The 16,659-nt window shown below is 42.6% G+C and overlaps 2 protein-coding genes across 2 annotated transcripts; one reads left to right on the forward strand and one right to left on the reverse strand.

Moving 5' to 3' along the window:
• Positions 1-5,576: 5,576 nt before the first annotated feature.
• Positions 5,577-6,281, forward strand: rhogb (ras homolog family member Gb). Its single transcript, XM_030793540.1, has one exon. It carries the CDS (start codon positions 5,577-5,579, stop codon positions 6,150-6,152), a length of 576 nt encoding a protein of 191 aa, XP_030649400.1. The 3' UTR covers positions 6,153-6,281.
• A 6,197-nt stretch (positions 6,282-12,478) lies between these two features.
• On the reverse strand, positions 12,479-16,092 carry pgap2 (post-GPI attachment to proteins 2). Its single transcript, XM_030793796.1, has 5 exons — positions 15,853-16,092; positions 14,892-15,141; positions 14,011-14,117; positions 13,144-13,252; positions 12,479-12,742 (listed from the first exon to the last, which is right to left on the reverse strand). The coding sequence occupies exons 1-5, from the start codon at positions 16,018-16,020 to the stop codon at positions 12,612-12,614; spliced, it is 765 nt and encodes a 254-aa protein (XP_030649656.1). The 5' UTR covers positions 16,021-16,092; the 3' UTR covers positions 12,479-12,611.
• Positions 16,093-16,659: the final 567 nt, after the last annotated feature.

Below are 16,659 nucleotides of genomic sequence, written 5' to 3' on the forward strand. Positions count from 1 at the left end.
CGTAGTTTTCTATGTGATCAAAATAACACGTATTTCTTTTTGAGGAAAAAAACATAGATGTGTTACCTGTAAAATTTCCGAACTTTTTCCCCCCCAAATCAACTGTCGTGCATCAGAAATGAAAGTCTCTCCTGCCCTGACGCCTCACATATTCCATTTGAAGAGAAATTTTCTGCAGGATTTGAGTCTTCGGGCTGACTCCGTTGCCAAATTCGCTGTTACACCGACGCCGGTGATCGAAGTATTCACTGAAATTTACTCCTCTTGCCGGCTAAGTTACACTCAATGCGATATTTCACCGTCCGGGTTGTCTCTTCATGGCTCCAAGTTTAACCCAGAAGACGCGGGACTAACTCTCCATCTCCGCTGTAACTCGCTTCATACCCTAGCAGAAAACAAAACGTAGCCGACAATATTCAACTTTAGCAGTTGCCTTCAGTCATCTAATTTTGGACTACTTTAGTCCCAATCTCAAGGTCGATCTAAAGAAATCCGTCAACAAACAATTTAACGTACGGAGACACATTCTGTGTCTGCATCTTTCTCACAGGACGGTGGAATAGAAGTTTTTTTCTCTTTAAAATAAAGGGGGCGTTCTCGCGTACTCGACTGTGGAGAAATGCAAAATAGATACAATGCAGCCACCTACTGGTTAAAAAGTTATGGCACGTATATAGTTTAAACTTTTTTCACATATCCTGACCAAGTAAACTATCGCCTACACCCTAGTTAGATCATCCGTTTAGCTATAGTAACATCATTAGCTGTACACTGACACGCTTCTCTGTAAATATTAACAGACTAAATCAACAACGTATCCAGCAACATCGGTTAACATTTTCTTAAGTAGGTGGAAAGAGATTATCCAAAAATCACGCGCCGTTATACTGGGATGCAGTTAATTTCGAATACTGTTTACAGACGATATTCACATTAACTGTATGGTAGCCTACTATTATCTATACCGCATCTTAATCTGGCACGCAGGGCAGCCATTCCACTGAGTGATTCCTACAATGCATTACAGATTTTATGGAGATAAATTCTTAACTGTCAGAGGCTACAATATGTAAACTCCAATATCAGGAACAGCTGTTTTTTTTTTTTTTTTTTTTTTTAGAGAACCCAACTTACTTATTAACTCAAAAACTTCTGATGGTCATCCCCTTTGCTCTACATGTGTGTAACGCCTACATTCACATTTTTGAGAGTCACTGCGTAAGAAAACTTCCTCAAATATGCCGTTTAGCCATACTTCCTCTCTTAGGACTGCACTCACTTCCTACATAGTTAAGCGACCACATCCCCGCCAGGCTGAGAGATACGAGGCATTTTCAGAGGGATCCGCTGCGCGAGCTCAGAATACGATTGCTAGGAGGATAACAGATTATGCCTGGTAAGGATAGGTTCTTTAAATAATCTAATTGTTCTTAATGTGAATGTATCACTATTTAAAGAGCATGCCAAACTCGAAAGACAGAGCTTCTGCCTCTGTGACCTGTTATATTTTGCCCGAGTCGGATGTGTTAAATTGACGACAGTCCGTTAAGTAGTCAACTAACGATACTGAGCGCGCGCATAATTTAAAAACGCCAAGTTTTTTTTTCTCTTTAACTCTTAAACTTGCGAGTCCTCTCGTGGTTGACAACTCTTAACCAGGGGGAACCTATGTAGAAATTTTGTTTCGGAGCTTTCAGTGTAACAGAAAGCTGTAATGGGGCGCCACTCCCATACATAGCGCACGGGTTTCCTATTTCGCGATCGATACATATCATGACGGCGCAGTATTGTCACTGGGGTGGATGGTTCTGTGTTACAGCTGATTGGATTGTTTTCAGTCAACAACATAATCGCCATTCATAGTCATTAAAAATTGTCAATTTTTTGTTTTCTTCGTTTATTGCCCAGTTGAATTTGATGAATGCCTTTATATTAGAGTATTATTATTATTTCATATTTCAACCTCAGTTTTTGCCCTTTCAAAAAGGATAAGTTTAATTATGGACCAAAAATTATGTTATACTGAAACAAGAAGTGATAACATGCGAACAATGAACCATATGTCTGTGAAGAGCAGTTTGGTTATTTTAATCTTCTGCGTGGTTAGAAGTGTAAATGGCAATATGCATTTGCAGAGAGTTTACCACAGAGCAAAAAACCACACTATTTGCTGAGAATCTCTGTTATTCAGTCATCTATGAAGGAATAGAAAAATCTCCCCACCCATGGAAAGAAGAGAAAAGTCTGACTCTGTGTGTGTGTGTGTGTGTGTGTGTGAGAGTCTATGTGTGTGTGCGCCTGCCCGCCTGCAAAGAGGTGTGTGTGAATGTGTGCACATATGCATGTGTGCCTGCAAAGGACTGTGAGGGCACATGCATATATGTGTTTGCATGAGTGTGTGTGTGTGTGTGAACGTGTGAGTGTGCACACACCCTCAAAGAGCTGCACTCACACAGCTGATCCTGTGTTGTGCTGATTACGTGCAATCCTGCAGAAGTGCATTCACTATAAGTACCAATCTGTTGCCTTCGTCAGGAATACCAGCACAGTTGTGGCTACCAGGCCCTGGTAAAACTGACAGTGTCTGTTTCTGCTGTAAAGAAAGAATGAACCCATGTAACATCACATTCTTCCCCCAGCAGTCCGTCCCATCGGGGGGGGGGTCAGTCAGATACCATAGGCTTGTTAATCCTTACTCTCGCCTGTATATCCTCCTAACACACAGAGCTAAACTCAAACGAACAGAAAACAGCCGACGCAGGAGTAATGTCAAATCCAGTTTCCTCTTTAACCCGTGTGAATGCAGTCTAATTAAAACACACACACACACACACAAACACTCACACACACACACACTCACACTCTTAACCACTCTAATTAAAGTGTGCTATCAAAATAAACATGAGCCAGCTGCATGTATATCACTTCTGTTAAGTGTTTCTATTGTTACAGGCAATGAGACACGCAGACAGGGCCAAAAGTTACAGACAGACATAGACACAAGCGTCAACGAGTGGTTTTGAGTGAACGCTGACACCAGCATCAGAGAGAGAGAGAGAGAACCACTTTAACCGGCTTTCATTTCTTTTCATAGACTGTTGCAACACGGTGTAGTTTCTGATATGGTGTCCTTTCAGTTAAAGCTGTGCTCATTACCGTTTTCTGGTGAAAAGTTACAAGAAGTCACGTAACTTGGACTTCTGACGAATGAGCGGGTAAAGCGTCAGGCCGGAGTGTGTGACCGCGTTACGTTCTCCGTAGTTACTCCTTAAAAAACAAAAACCAAACCGTTGGCACGACTTCAGTTCCACTGTGCTCTCTCTCCTACGTCACTGACTCTGCTGCCAGTCATTCAGAATACTGTGGGCAAGAGTTCAGTGCTACAAAAGGGCCTAGCTTTGGATTTTATTTTACTGGATTTTCATTTGACTTTCATTGCTGTTTCTGTCCTCCTCATTCGATGTGTGTGTGTGCATTTGATTGTCTTATTATTATACGATCCAAGTCCACACACTCGAGAAACTGTTGCCCAATGCAGTATGTTCATCTTGATTGTTCTGGCGAGAGGACAGTTTATGACAGGCGAAAAAAGGCTCCGCCCAGCATGGTCTCGCTGAGCCTTTGGTTCAGAGACCTGATTGGCCGATAATTTACAGAACAAGGCACGGCTCCGAATGTCTCTTTCACTGTCCCTTGAGAGTGGGCAGAGTCGGTCTTGCTCTGTATCTTCACTGGGGTTACACATCTGCTGGACTTGCAAAAACGTGAGAGAGAGAGAGTGAGAGAGAGAGAGAGAGAGAGAGAGAGAGAGAGAGTGAGAGAATTAGCTGCTTTAAATTATGTCCCACTCACCTCCTCCCTCTTTTTTCTCAGTTTGTCAAGAGCTAAACAGCTTCACACCAGATCACAGTTAGAACGTGGACGCCTCGTTCTGTTACTTTCACAAGCCGCTCGAAGTCATGATCTCCAGGTTTAGAATGTGGTTTAAGACAGTCGACCCTTCGTCCGTTGATATACCTGACAAAACTTCATTTGCTGACACGCAGTGTCTCTTGCTGTAATGGACAAACGTACACCCTCTGTAGGTTAGTGACAGCCTGTTATTTTCCAGAATTTTCCATGAAGAGGAGCCATGCGCCTTTATTAGCAACTCGCACAGAGAAACTGTCACATCCAGTTTGTACATTTGCTTGTACATGCAGGATATTAGTTCCATATAGACTGTTGCCTTGAAATCAGTCACACCTGTAAATTTGTTAAAGGTGGAAGTGCGATTGAGATTCAACAGCTTTGCTATCTGTGTCTTTTTGGCCAGATTTCGGTAGCAAGAGTTATTTTTAAAAGTTTCCTCTGCTTACAAAAAAAAAAAAAAAACAAACAAAACAAAAACTTGTCCGTTTTATGGTCTCTCAAATCTTTCAGGTCGTAACATAGAGTGATAAAAAGCCTGCTGTGTATGTGGGTGTGTGTGTAATGTTTGTTTGTGTGAAATTGCAGTACTGTGCTGTGGTTCTTGTAGACACGCCCAGTGGAGCAGAAGATAAGAGGGCAAACCAAGTGCGAAGAAGATGTTTCTGCTGAACATCTATGGCTTTATTTTTTATTTTTTTTTAAATCGGTTTGTGATTGGATCCTTGTCATTTTGTAATTTGGCTTCAAATTCTTTTAAGTTTAATTTTGTGGGTTTGATTATTCATATTTCTGGCAGCGGCACAAAATCTGACGCAAGCAGAAACGTAAAGGTATAAATGAAGTCAGATGGTTTATTCAAATGGTATATTCAAAGCATTGTTTCATGGAAACAGAGAAAGAGTGTTGGTCTACCTTCTGTTCACTCATCTTCTGTTTTCCCTTGAAGAGTCCTATCTATTAATCAGCTGATGCTAAACCAACTCTTCCTCTTAAGCCCACACTGCAGCTGACACAAGCTGGAGTCTTTTCCCTGCGACTCAGAATGTCACTGAAATGACCTCCGCTCCTCCTCTGATTCAAACCCACAAAGTTTGGAGTAACTTAAGTTCCCCCTACAATACTCCAGAATAGAGAGATGAACTAACCTCTTCCTCTGGTGCTCTGATAGTTGGGGATAATAAACCCAAGTTGTTCATGTAGACTGCTGGTTGTAACCCAAATCTTCCCCTTTACTCCGAACTGCTCGTACCTAATTCTTCATCTATATTCCAGGTTTATTCCTTATAAGTATTGCTTTTGCTGTAAATTGTCACAGCTATCTGACTACACTCTCAAGAAGTGGTTTAGAGCAAGGATGCCCGAATTCCAGTCCTGGAGGGATAGTTTCCTATTGTTTTTTTTGTTTTTTTGACTATGTGCACCCTTCAGCCAATCAGAGAGCACATCGGTTGGTTGGTATTAAAATTAGTGGGACTTTAGCAATTTTGGACTGGATTGGGGAACCCATGCTTTATAAGTAAGCAACAATTTTCTTCTGTCATCCAGTAACCATATGTGTGTGTGTGTGTGTGTGCGTGCGTGTGTGTGTGCGTGCGTGTGTGTGCGTGTGTGTGTGTTTCCTTCTCATGCCTCAGACTGCTGACGTCCAGAGAGCAGTTCCGATAATGCAGAGTATTAAGTGTGTGGTTGTGGGGGATGGTGCTGTGGGTAAGACTTGCCTGCTCATCTCCTACACCACCGGTGCCTTTCCCAAGGAGTACATCCCCACCGTGTTCGACAACTACAGCTCCCAGGTGACTGTGGACGGCCGGACCATCAGCCTGAACCTGTGGGACACGGCCGGACAGGAGGAGTACGACCGACTACGCACCCTCTCCTACCCTCAGACCAACGTCTTCGTCATCTGCTTCTCCATATCCAGTCCCCCGTCTTACGAGAACGTCAAGCACAAGTGGCACCCCGAGGTCACGCACCACTGTCCCAACGTGCCCATCCTGCTCGTCGGCACCAAGAGCGACCTGCGGAACGACCCGGAAGTGCAGAGGAAGCTGAAGGAGCAGAACCAGACGCCGGTCACGCACCATCAGGGCACGGCGCTGGCCAAGCAGATCCACGCCGTCAAGTACCTGGAATGTTCCGCGCTCAATCAGGACGGCATCAAGGACGTGTTTGCTGATGCGGTGAGAGCTTTTCTCAACCCACAACCCGTGGTGAACAAACGGCACTGTGTGCTTCTCTGAGACTGGACCAGCTCATTTAAACTAATGAGAGAGAGAGAGAGAGAGAGAGAGAGAGAGAAAGTGAAATGCCAACCTGTGGTAACACTGCATTGTTCTGTGTAGATTGTGAGATAAACAGATTATAAGAAAGAGAGAATAATGTGGTTGGAGGATTCATTAAAAAGAAAAAAAAAAAGAAATGAAAAAAAATGTATTTGCTATTTATCAGGACTAAAAGCCAACCCCTGCCAAAGACAGATTCATGCGCTGGGTGAATTGATAGATTTTTGATTAATTGTTCTGTCAAATATACAAGGATGACATTGATATATTAATAAATGACCAATTTTTAGGAAGTGCTTATGTTTGAATGTAAACACTCAAAAGTAGTTATTTTGATGATAATGATGATGATGATGATGAAATATATGTAGGCATATACTGTCAATATTTTTTACCTGTAAGTTCTTGTGTTTTCAAATTATTTCTAATGTCTTAGAGACTCATAGGGTAAATGATTTAGAGAGATGGGCAAAGAGAGAAAAAGGCTGAGTTGTGACATCATTCAAAACCTCCACCCCCCCCCCCCCCCCCAAAAAAAAAAGACATCAAACATACTGAGATTGAAATCTTTTTTTTATCTGGGAATTACATCAGAAAACAAAAATCTTTAAGTCTCTGGACAGCTTTTGTAGGAGAGGGACAAGCATCTGTTTCATGATTTAGAACATATTTTATTTGTTATATCAAAGCTTTTAAATGTTAGTTCTTAAAGTCCTAGTTCTCTGATGGGGAGGGGAAGGGGGGGTTGCATTTCAGTTGATCAGTGGTGACAAACATTTGTAATAAAAAAGACGGAGGACGTTTCCTAAATGTTCACAGTCGAGGGCACGTGGAAAACCCCTCACTTCCACACTGGGTTGAAATTACACAGTGATGATCTGATTTATTGCTCAGTTGCTTGAATGCGCTGGGATGTGTTTAGGCAGACAGTTAAGGAAAGGCCAGCGAGCGAGCGAGCGAGCCTCCCCCTGCAGCTGTCAGTTGAGTATTTTGACCACACTACTTCCTCATTGTTAGGGAACTGACTGTTTGGCCGTCCTCGTAGGAAGACGAGGCTCCGGCATGTATCTCGCTGCATTTAAACACAGCCGCTGTTTCACACCACAGGAAGTTAGGGTTATCCAAAGACCCGTCGAAACCATGACGTTTCCCCCTCGAAGTTGTATTGCGACGAAACAAGGGCAAGGGGCGAATTTTGAGTGTTGAAGGGTCCTGAGGTGACTTCTGAATAACCTATGGTGTTAGCACTTCGCTAATGACAAAATCACGAAGGCCGGCGGTCGTGGTCCGCTGTGAATTTTGACAGGCTGCAGCAGTGACAACGCCATGACAACATCAGTTGACAAGAGTAGGCGGTACTAAAATCATTTGGCCCTCAAGCCTGTTTGTCAAAGTCTGACGCCTTTTCCGCAACAGAGTAAACAGGAGCGTTTAAGTGTGTGCGTAAGATCAAATTGGAAGGAGGAATGTGAATCTCCTTTTAAAACGTACTAGGATACAACAGACAGTTTCTGTTAAAATATTTTTTTTGGGCCCCCGATTATATTTTGTTGCCATATTTGACTGATAGGCCTAGACACCATGTCTCCATAGCAGCATATTTTAAAACAAATGCACTGGACTCTGGCTGTAGTAAATTGCTTAGGAGAAAATGTGGAGAGATTGTGCATGATATACGGTTCCTGTTGTGCTAACTGCACTCATAGGCATAGAGTTATGACCACAGGGAACCTTCTGCATCTTCTCCTCATCTCAAGATTGAAAATGGATAATATTCTCCTATGCATGCAGAACGAAGCTTCTCTGGGTATTCTTCGTGCATGGGTAATGCAGATTTGTTTTCCTTGCACGATTGCAATTAATGGAAAATCTAAACAATAACAAGAACAACAACAAAAAAAATCCCCTCTCCAAAAAAGATCACATTCCTTATGGTATTAAGCAACTATCCCATAGCCCTATGTAAGAAATTCCTGTTGTGAATTCCAGACAGGGAATGTCTCAGCAGCGCTGATATGTGAGCAGACGTGTTTATTTAGAGGGAGAGACGAAAGGAAAGTGTCGTAGCGGCGCAGGACACGGCGTAGACTCCTCTGTCATTGTGTCACAGATAAACACAGGCTAAGAAAAGCATAGGGCCTCCCACCTCCCTCTCAGGCAGCCCTGGGCCCTGCTGCTCAAGGACTCCGCCAGGGGCCTGTCACGTCGTTCCACAGGAAACCCTCTTCCTCCTGGAAAACAGTCCAGAGCCAAGGAATCGCTTGCACTTCCCCGCGCTTCCTCCGTTAGCCCTGCAGTTTCTGGAACTTTCCCATGCTTGTTGAGTTTCAGTTTTTTTTGTTGTTGTTGTTATTGTTTTTTGCTTTTTTTTTTTTTGTTGTTAGTTTTTTGCTTTTTTTTTTTTTTTTTTTTGCAAGAGGTCTTGATCCCAGAACTGAGCTTGGTCACATTCTTTTGGCTGTTTTATTTTATTTAATATGTTTTCATTTTGGTGTGTGTTTTGGATCGTATGTGTACGTCCATGTGTGCGCTGATTCTTGAAGCAAAAGCGTCTCTTTTAAAACAGTCTTACCCGTCCTTACTTAAACAGTCCACACAGAGGGATTCCCTGACATCCCCCTCTCAATGTACTGCTACGCTTTTAATTTAAAACAAGAGGAGACTGTTTGTAATTTATGCAAATGATTTCATTAAATATTTTATTTGTCTGAAAATCTCAAGGTTCTCTCCATGCGTCATGTGACTGATTTAGTTCTGGTGGCCTTGTTCTTCGGTGTTTCCTTTTTACAGAAATGATTCACATGGGTGTCAGCTATTACATGCGAGCATTTCACTTCAAGAACTGATGATTCTCTGTACTATTGCTCAGAGACAAAAGGATGATCTCGTTCACTGAAATATGAAGACCACACATTCTTTCACATCAGGCATCACCTATTTTGACAGGACACACCCATTTCCTCAGAAATCATCAGCTAGATGATCCTATGAGAACAATACTACCAGTTACAACATCAAACGTGGGTGTGGCAAGAAAAGAAGAAACATTGTCACCTCTCATAAACTGTGATTTAAAGCCTATAAAGTGGGTATTATAGTGGGTATGTTTTGTTCTTTTTTTTCTGTGATCATAGCTGGGTGAAGAAGAAGAAGAAGTCTGGTCGCTGTGTCATTGTACTCCTGCTGGAGAGAGGAAGCTAACTGAGCATATGTAAATAAGCCTCAATGCTCATTTTCCTATTGTGGCCCATTGTAGAGAGGAGAAAGTACTGCCCAGAGGAGAGAAGGAAGTGTGTCTCTTACACACACACACACACACACAGCACAGTCAAAGTAGTGCTTGTAGCTGCCAAAATGAAGGGGAAAACATTTCAGACATGCTATTCTCCTCCGCTCTCCTCCACAGGCTCCCGTGCTGACACACTTGAGTTTCCTAATCGTGACGTGGATGTGTGTAAAACGAGTTTCCTCAGGTTTCGCGTTTTCGGCAGATCACACAAGCCTCGACTTGCCTGGAACCGGCCTCAGCTAAAGCACTGGCTGAGTGAAGGGTCTCTCTCTAAAAACTCTGCTTTTTCTCTCTCTCTTCTGCATGTCTGTACTGAGCGAAACTCTGGAGGAAAAATGCTACACTGGCCTACCAGCACACCTGCTTCCTTTATCTGTGTCTATGTCACAGGGCACATAAACAAAACTGCCCTGTGTCTGTCTTTCTTCTCTCCCCTCTTCACCTTCCTCTTTCATCATCCTCCTCAGGGATTTCTCTTTGTCTGTTAAGAACTCGCGTGTGCGTGTGTGTGTGTGTGTGTGTGTGTGTGTGTGTGTTTTGAAACAAATTGCACAAGTGGTTTCAAAGTGTGCTTAAGCTCAGAGAAATCACTTCAGCTACAGACTTGTCATGAGGTGGGTTCACTTGTTTGCTTTGAGAACTGTTTAGAGCACACAACAAAAAAAAATCAACAAAACAGATAAATACTACATTCTCTACAACAAAACAGATAAATACTACATTCTCTACAACAAAACAGATAAATACTACATTCTCTACAACGTGTACCACTTCCTCCTCGCACACACACACACACACACAAATTTCACTTGTCCTTTTTGGCGTAGTAAGGTGAAACCAAAAGTGTAAAAAAAAAAAAACCCCAAACAAATAATACCTCTACAGTGGGCCTTAAAGACCTCATGACCACACCACAGACCTGCACGTTCAAAACCACAAGCGTTTGACTGTAAAATGAGCCTCAGTGCTTCCGGTTCAAACCCAGGTGATAACAGAGAGCCTTTGTCCGAGTGACACTGTTCATTTGTTTACGCGCCCGCTGGTGCTGCGCTAATTCCGCCCTCGTTGACGAGAAGGAACTCTTTTGACAGCGACATAAATATATAATGAATCAAACGTGGACACGCCGCTGAGACGCACGGGAAAGCTAATTTTACAAAACAAGTCTTCTCTGTCAGGCAGATAACTTGAGCCAAACGTAACGATTCGCCATCAGGAACAACCCTTAGCTGTTCTGCCATTTTGACTTTTGGCTTGGGCTGTCTGGTCAACTCAGGAACCCTTGAGCTTTGTCAAACACCTGCCTTGGCGGTAAGCATAGAACCGTTACCTTCCTTCACTTTAGGGAATAACGTTTGCTAGAAACAAAGTAAAAAAAAGGCATGCGATGAATAATCCAAGACTAAGAGTTTAATTAGACTTCTGTACATAAAACAGAACTAGACCGTCCCCAAAATGGAGGCCTTTATTTTACACTTTATAACAAGGGTTCTTACATTCCATAAAATGTTGAAAATCGGTGAAGCTGGAGAAGCACAGTCATGCTGCTCAGCACTCAGTAAATGACATTTGTTGGTAAACATAAGGAGTGGTATGTTTTTTTTTTTGTTTTTGCAATCAAAAAGAAAGAACGGTGTTGTGTTTAGTCTTTCAACCGACACTTACATCCAGAGGATGTCACAATGCTCCTCTCCATGTCAGAGGTCAAACAAGAGCTTCCCTTCCCAGTATGACTTTTACAGGACCACTTCTCTTACCAGTATGGTTCCCATTTTACCGTAGCATGGTGATATGAGGGAAAAAATGCATCTTGCAAACATTTTCTTTTTGTTGTGCATAACTTAACCCCTGTCTTGGGTCTTGGGTTCTTAACAACAGAAGCATAGCCTACAGAATAACGGCACACATTCATAAACCCTAACACGCCCGGCTGATGCAAACAGTCACGTGAAAGAAGAAGTTCAGGGTTTCCCCTCTGGGAAAAGGGGTTACATTTTTAACGCTTCTTTAAAAATGTACATTATCACAACAGGGTTTCCAGTCAGGCTAAAACCACAAAACAGCACAGATGAAGGGAAAAAAAAACAGCTATTGAGCAACTGCCACTCTCATGGGAACATCATACAATCAGACTACATTTTTTAGGCCTCAGACACACAGACCGACAAAAAGGAGTGTATCTCTACACCCCAAGGTGTTTACCCAAATTTCTCTATGCCTTCTACCGAAGATTCTTTCAGTCTTTGATTTTGTGCTTCAGCTTTAGGTCACCAAAACTGTAACTTTTATCATATTTCTTTGATTCACTGTCTGACTCAGATTTAGTTATATCAGATCATGACGGAATTCCTCATAAAGTTGTATGCAAAGATTTCAGTAAGTGTTCAAAACAGGAGAAAGTTTGCATTCCAGTTTTGACATGAACTGGTGACCGAGAAAATTCGGAGTGTCGCCGAGGCCAGAGTCAGATGTAACTCTTGTCGGAGCAATGTGTGGAGTTTTCCACAAACCATGATTTCTCTGTCACACACATGAGCCAAAAGTCGAACACTTTCCATTAGGAATGTTCCTTAGCTCTCGGTTATAACTTTTGGTGATTCGTGGAACATTGGTCTTTCACATCAGTGTAGCCTCATTACAATCACTTTAGATAATGTGTATTTGTCTACATTTAGTATGTATAAGTTATACTCATTGTTATATTCAGAAAAAGAAAAAAAATCAAACTCAGGCAGCAGAGCCCAATAATCAGCACGTCAGTAAAAAAAAAAAAAAAACTGGTGATGGGTGATCTCCAGTCGAAAACTGAACGCAACAGATAAAAACCCACATCTCAAAAAATACCCTGATAATTCACAATTACAGTTTATATCAAATATTCAACGTGTTCATTTTGGACCATATAAATGCTCTGCTCTCTAGTTCTCTCTCTCTCACGCACACACACACACACACACACACACACAAACACACACACTTCAGTCTCGGCCTTGTCAATCAGTGGCCTTCAATTGGCGTCAGACCCCTGCACCCATCTGTCATCCTTCTGTGGTTCCCACAACGACGTCAAAGCCAGGCATCCGTGGCATTCGCTTTCACCATTCCGACCAGCGCTGGGGGGGCGGGGGTCAGAAGCGCTTGCCCTCTGGGGGCGTGGCCACCATCACGTCTTTGCTTCCAAAGTCCCAGTAGGCTGTCATGTGGAAAGCCATGTTTGAGAGTACCACCAAGTACTCACACAAAGCAAAGAGTGTGTAGACTGTAAAGTGGAGAAACACCAAAGGAAAAAGAGAGAGGGAAGAGCCTGTGAATATGGGACATGGCAGCCTGGGGCATCTCTAGAGGAATGCCTGCTATTAAATTTGACACATTTTGATTTTTTGCAAATAACAACACCATACCTCTCATCGTCTAAACTTAGAGCATACTGTCTTTTAACAGCTAGGGTAGTAAGATTTTTTTTTTCTTTTCATGTTCTCAGTGAAAACATGCCGAGAGGTTAGGTTATATTAAGTGTTTTGCTTATTCGTACCTATTTCTTTTCTGAGATATAATCTCTGAGAAAAGTATGGAAAAAACCAATGAGTCAGCAGAGAGGTCGTTCGAGACATTAAAAAAAAAAAAAAAGGCCAAAGCCAAAAGCCAAGATGCTACACTCACTTCCTGGTTCACAGTACTTATTGTGCCGTCGGAAGAAGTAGCCAGCAACTGCACAGGAACTGATGTTAAAGAGGAAGAGGCGGAGTTTGTAGCGATATGATGTCATCTCCTACTTGAGAGAATGATACAGAGAGAGAGAGAGAAAGAGAGAGAGTGAGAGAGAGAGAGAGAGAGAAAGAGAGAGACAGAGCCAGGGTGTGTGAGAGGGAAACAAAACCGTTGTGAATTTCATCACTTGAGCTGGGTAACGTTTGATGGTGTAAGCAGGTGGTGGAGCTGAGGTTATATTTGTCACGCCCCACCCCCCCCCCACCCCCATCACTCCACCGCAGCAGCTCTGCACTCGCCCCCCCCCCCCCCTTGCTGAGGTTTCTATCACACGCCCTTCTCACTCTGTGTCCACTTCTCTATGTCTTCCTCAAGCCCAAAGCCCGCCAAAGCCTCACTGACATCATACCATCATCATCATCATCATCATCATCATCATCATCAAAGTGAGGGGAAATGATCTGTATATGTATGCTGCAATATACATGTGTGTTGCTTGTGTATGTGTGTGTGTGTGTGTGTTTTCTTTTTCTTTTTAAAGAATTACAATAAGTAATGTTGCAGTGGTACAACAGGAACAAATACGCGACTGGCGGCACAAGAGAGTGTGATGTTACTGATGGGTGGCTAGAGTATGTCTATAGCACCTCCTGGTGGTCAGACGCAGTTACTACATCCTTTGTACTGGTTGTGAATGCTTTCTGTGCTCTTTTAAAGTTCTTGTGCTCTATATTTGTTCCTAAAAGCTATGGTTAAAGTGTAAACATTCACACACACACACATATATTAAATTGAAAATAGAAGAGAGGGTCACTCTACCTCAGGACTGAGAGAATGTCTCTTGATGATGTACCACAGCCGGCAGGCACAGAGCATGTGCAGGAGAGAGCTGGCGATGAAGGCGATGAAACCATATTTGTGGATTTCTGCAGAGCAAACCAACATCAGAACCAGAATTATTCCCCTTATGATCTGGACATGGGACACTATGACAACGCCGTCTTTGCAGCTAACTGTAGTACAAAAGGCTTTCTGAGGCCCTGTCCCAAATTCACACAGTAACCTACTTTGACGTTTATCTGGTGGGTCTATGTATTCATTAGGAAAGTTCACCCCTTTCCACCGAGTGCCTTTTTATGACACTTATATTAGTGTCTGTAAACATGTCAGACAGTTTTACAATGAAACATGCAATTCATGCTTTGAATTTTGCAAAATACCAAATGGATTAAAAAAAAAATCCACGTGCTTGGCAGTGAATGGTATTCTGAGTCATGTAATCTTATTTGAACCGTTTTTATTCATTCTCTGGGGTGGCTTGATGAAGCAGCAACTATTCAACTCTTACTGCTGGTTTTTATGAAAGAGTGTGAATGGTTGTTTTCCTTAGCGAGTCAAAGATTAGTATATTTACACAATGTCAACAGGTAAAGAGCGAAACACGTTGGTAAATATTAGTTTACTGAAATAACGTATCAGAGAAATGACGTGGACAATTTAGCCTCACTATAAGAACACAGCTATCAACATGGGCCCCATATTTTCAACAAGACTTAAATTCCACTCGGATACTTTTACTGTAAGACCTCAACACAAAATGTACACAGTATGATTCCGGACTAAACGCTCAGACCACTCGTCTCTGTAGACGAGACTAAGTGTTTTCTGTGGTTGAGAAATACGGCATTAAACGCCCTTACTGTAAGTCTCGGTGGAGGAGACGTAAGTGAGAAGCAGTAGGCCAATGTTCTCGCTCAGTGAGGTAAGAAGGGTGAGGACACTGACTAGCAGCTCCACAAGCTGTTTGGCGAAGCGCCGGCGGTAATAGCTGAAGTAGGCGGCCGCTACCAGGAACCGTGGTGCAGAGTGCAGACCTATGCAGAAACGCCAGATGTAGCGTTCCGGCGTCAGGCTAATAGCAGCGCTGATAGACGGGAGGTAGTTACGCACCTGTGAGATAATCAACAACAGCCTAAAATGATGAGACATATTTTTCAAATGTGCTTTGCTAAGGTCTCAGTTATCTCAATAAGCATAGGATATCCTTCAGTATTACAGAGAAAAGAATTTCTGTTTCATAATTTTGGATATGAGTTTTATCACTTAGTTACGTACGTGAAGAACAGTATGCACTACCAGAATGATGCACATCACAGAAATTTTGAACAGTGACGCAAAAACGCATTCCTTATGTTTTACTCAGGGCACTAATAGCTCACTCTTGGTTTGTAGTCGGCAGACTAGCCTTTCACAGACAGACTAGCCTTTCACAGAAATTCTGCACACATTCGACACTCTAAAGCAGTGGTTCTCAACCCCAGTCTTGGAGGGGCACTGTCTTGCACGTTTTTGTTTTTAAGTTTCAAGTTTGATTGTCATTTACTAGATAACAATGTGGACTTCATTATCAGTAATGAAATTCTTGGGCTCGGGGCCAGCTCAATTCCCCCCCCCGGCTCTAAAGGGATCCTGAAGGTCCAGTCTATAGCTAAAAGTCACTTTACAGATTACATATATAAATACACAGCAGGTATAAACATATTCCGCCACCGATTAAACTTATTACGTTACCAACGAGTTGGCATTGATCCGGAAGGATTTCCGAATTTCCTACTGTAAGACGGTAATGAAAATGAGGGTGTTTGGCACTTATGTTCATACCTGGCAGTGAGTGTAGGTAGCTTCATTGTAATGGGAAAATAGAGAGACGCCGATGCACGTCAGCAGACCGATCAGGGGCAAACAGACCGTTCCAACAGCGAAGTGAGTGAAAGGCACACGAATAAGTGGCTTGTCCCGGTCGAGCGCTCCATAAGGCACCTGTAGCATCCTGCTCTTACTGTTCTCACAGCCAAACGCTTCTGTATTTGTGATCTCATCAGACACTTAATTTACAGTTTACAGCAGCGACCAACCCCATTCGCAGCAAAACAACCAGATTTAAACAAGCCATTCACACATTTGCAGACTGACTACAACAGCTAACCAGATATCAAGACTAGTTAAGAGAGCAATGGTGGGTGTTCTGTCTCACTTAAAGGCTATCAAAACACCAGTTAAAATTTTAGACAGCACATAGAGATATCTCCACGTTCTATATTATTTTGTTAGTGAGGACATTTTACTGGTAGTTAGCTTAATACCCATTTCATTTAACTTCAGCCCTCTAGGAATGAACGCTTTTACTTGACGTGTTCTTAGACGAACGTTATCTTCAACACAAACCGATACACGGTGTGATGCATTACGCCACTAAGGCCCCCCAGGGCTGTCCGTGTAATAAATTATACGTTAAACTATATTGCGAATTAAAATGACAACTTCTCACACGCGAAAATATTCCAAATGCAGTAGTCCAGTGCCCGTTGTACAACATAAGCTCCTTACTTGAACCAATGTGAACTTAGCCCGTTGTCATCCGGAAGAGGCACAAGACTATGCCATGTATTTTGTGTAAAGGGGCATCTT

The sequence above is a fragment of the Chanos chanos genome, chromosome 16, assembly GCF_902362185.1.
Source record: "Chanos chanos chromosome 16, fChaCha1.1, whole genome shotgun sequence".
Taxonomy (NCBI): Eukaryota; Metazoa; Chordata; class Actinopteri; order Gonorynchiformes; family Chanidae; genus Chanos; species Chanos chanos.

What these genes read in the sequence shown, in the direction of transcription:
- rhogb (XM_030793540.1), top strand. Translation starts at nt 5,577, where the DNA reads ATGCAGAGTATTAAGTGTGTGGTTGTGGGGGATGGTGCTGTGGGTAAG.
- pgap2 (XM_030793796.1), bottom strand. Translation starts at nt 16,020, where the DNA reads ATGCTACAGGTGCCTTATGGAGCGCTCGACCGGGACAAGCCACTTATT. An exon ending in CTCCTCCACCGAGACTTACA is followed by an intron (nt 14,118 to 14,891) that starts GTAAGGGCGTTT and finishes TTTGCTCTGCAG; the next exon opens with AAATCCACAAATATGGTTTC. An exon ending in TAAGTACTGTGAACCAGGAA is followed by an intron (nt 12,743 to 13,143) that starts GTGAGTGTAGCA and finishes TCCACTTTACAG; the next exon opens with TCTACACACTCTTTGCTTTG.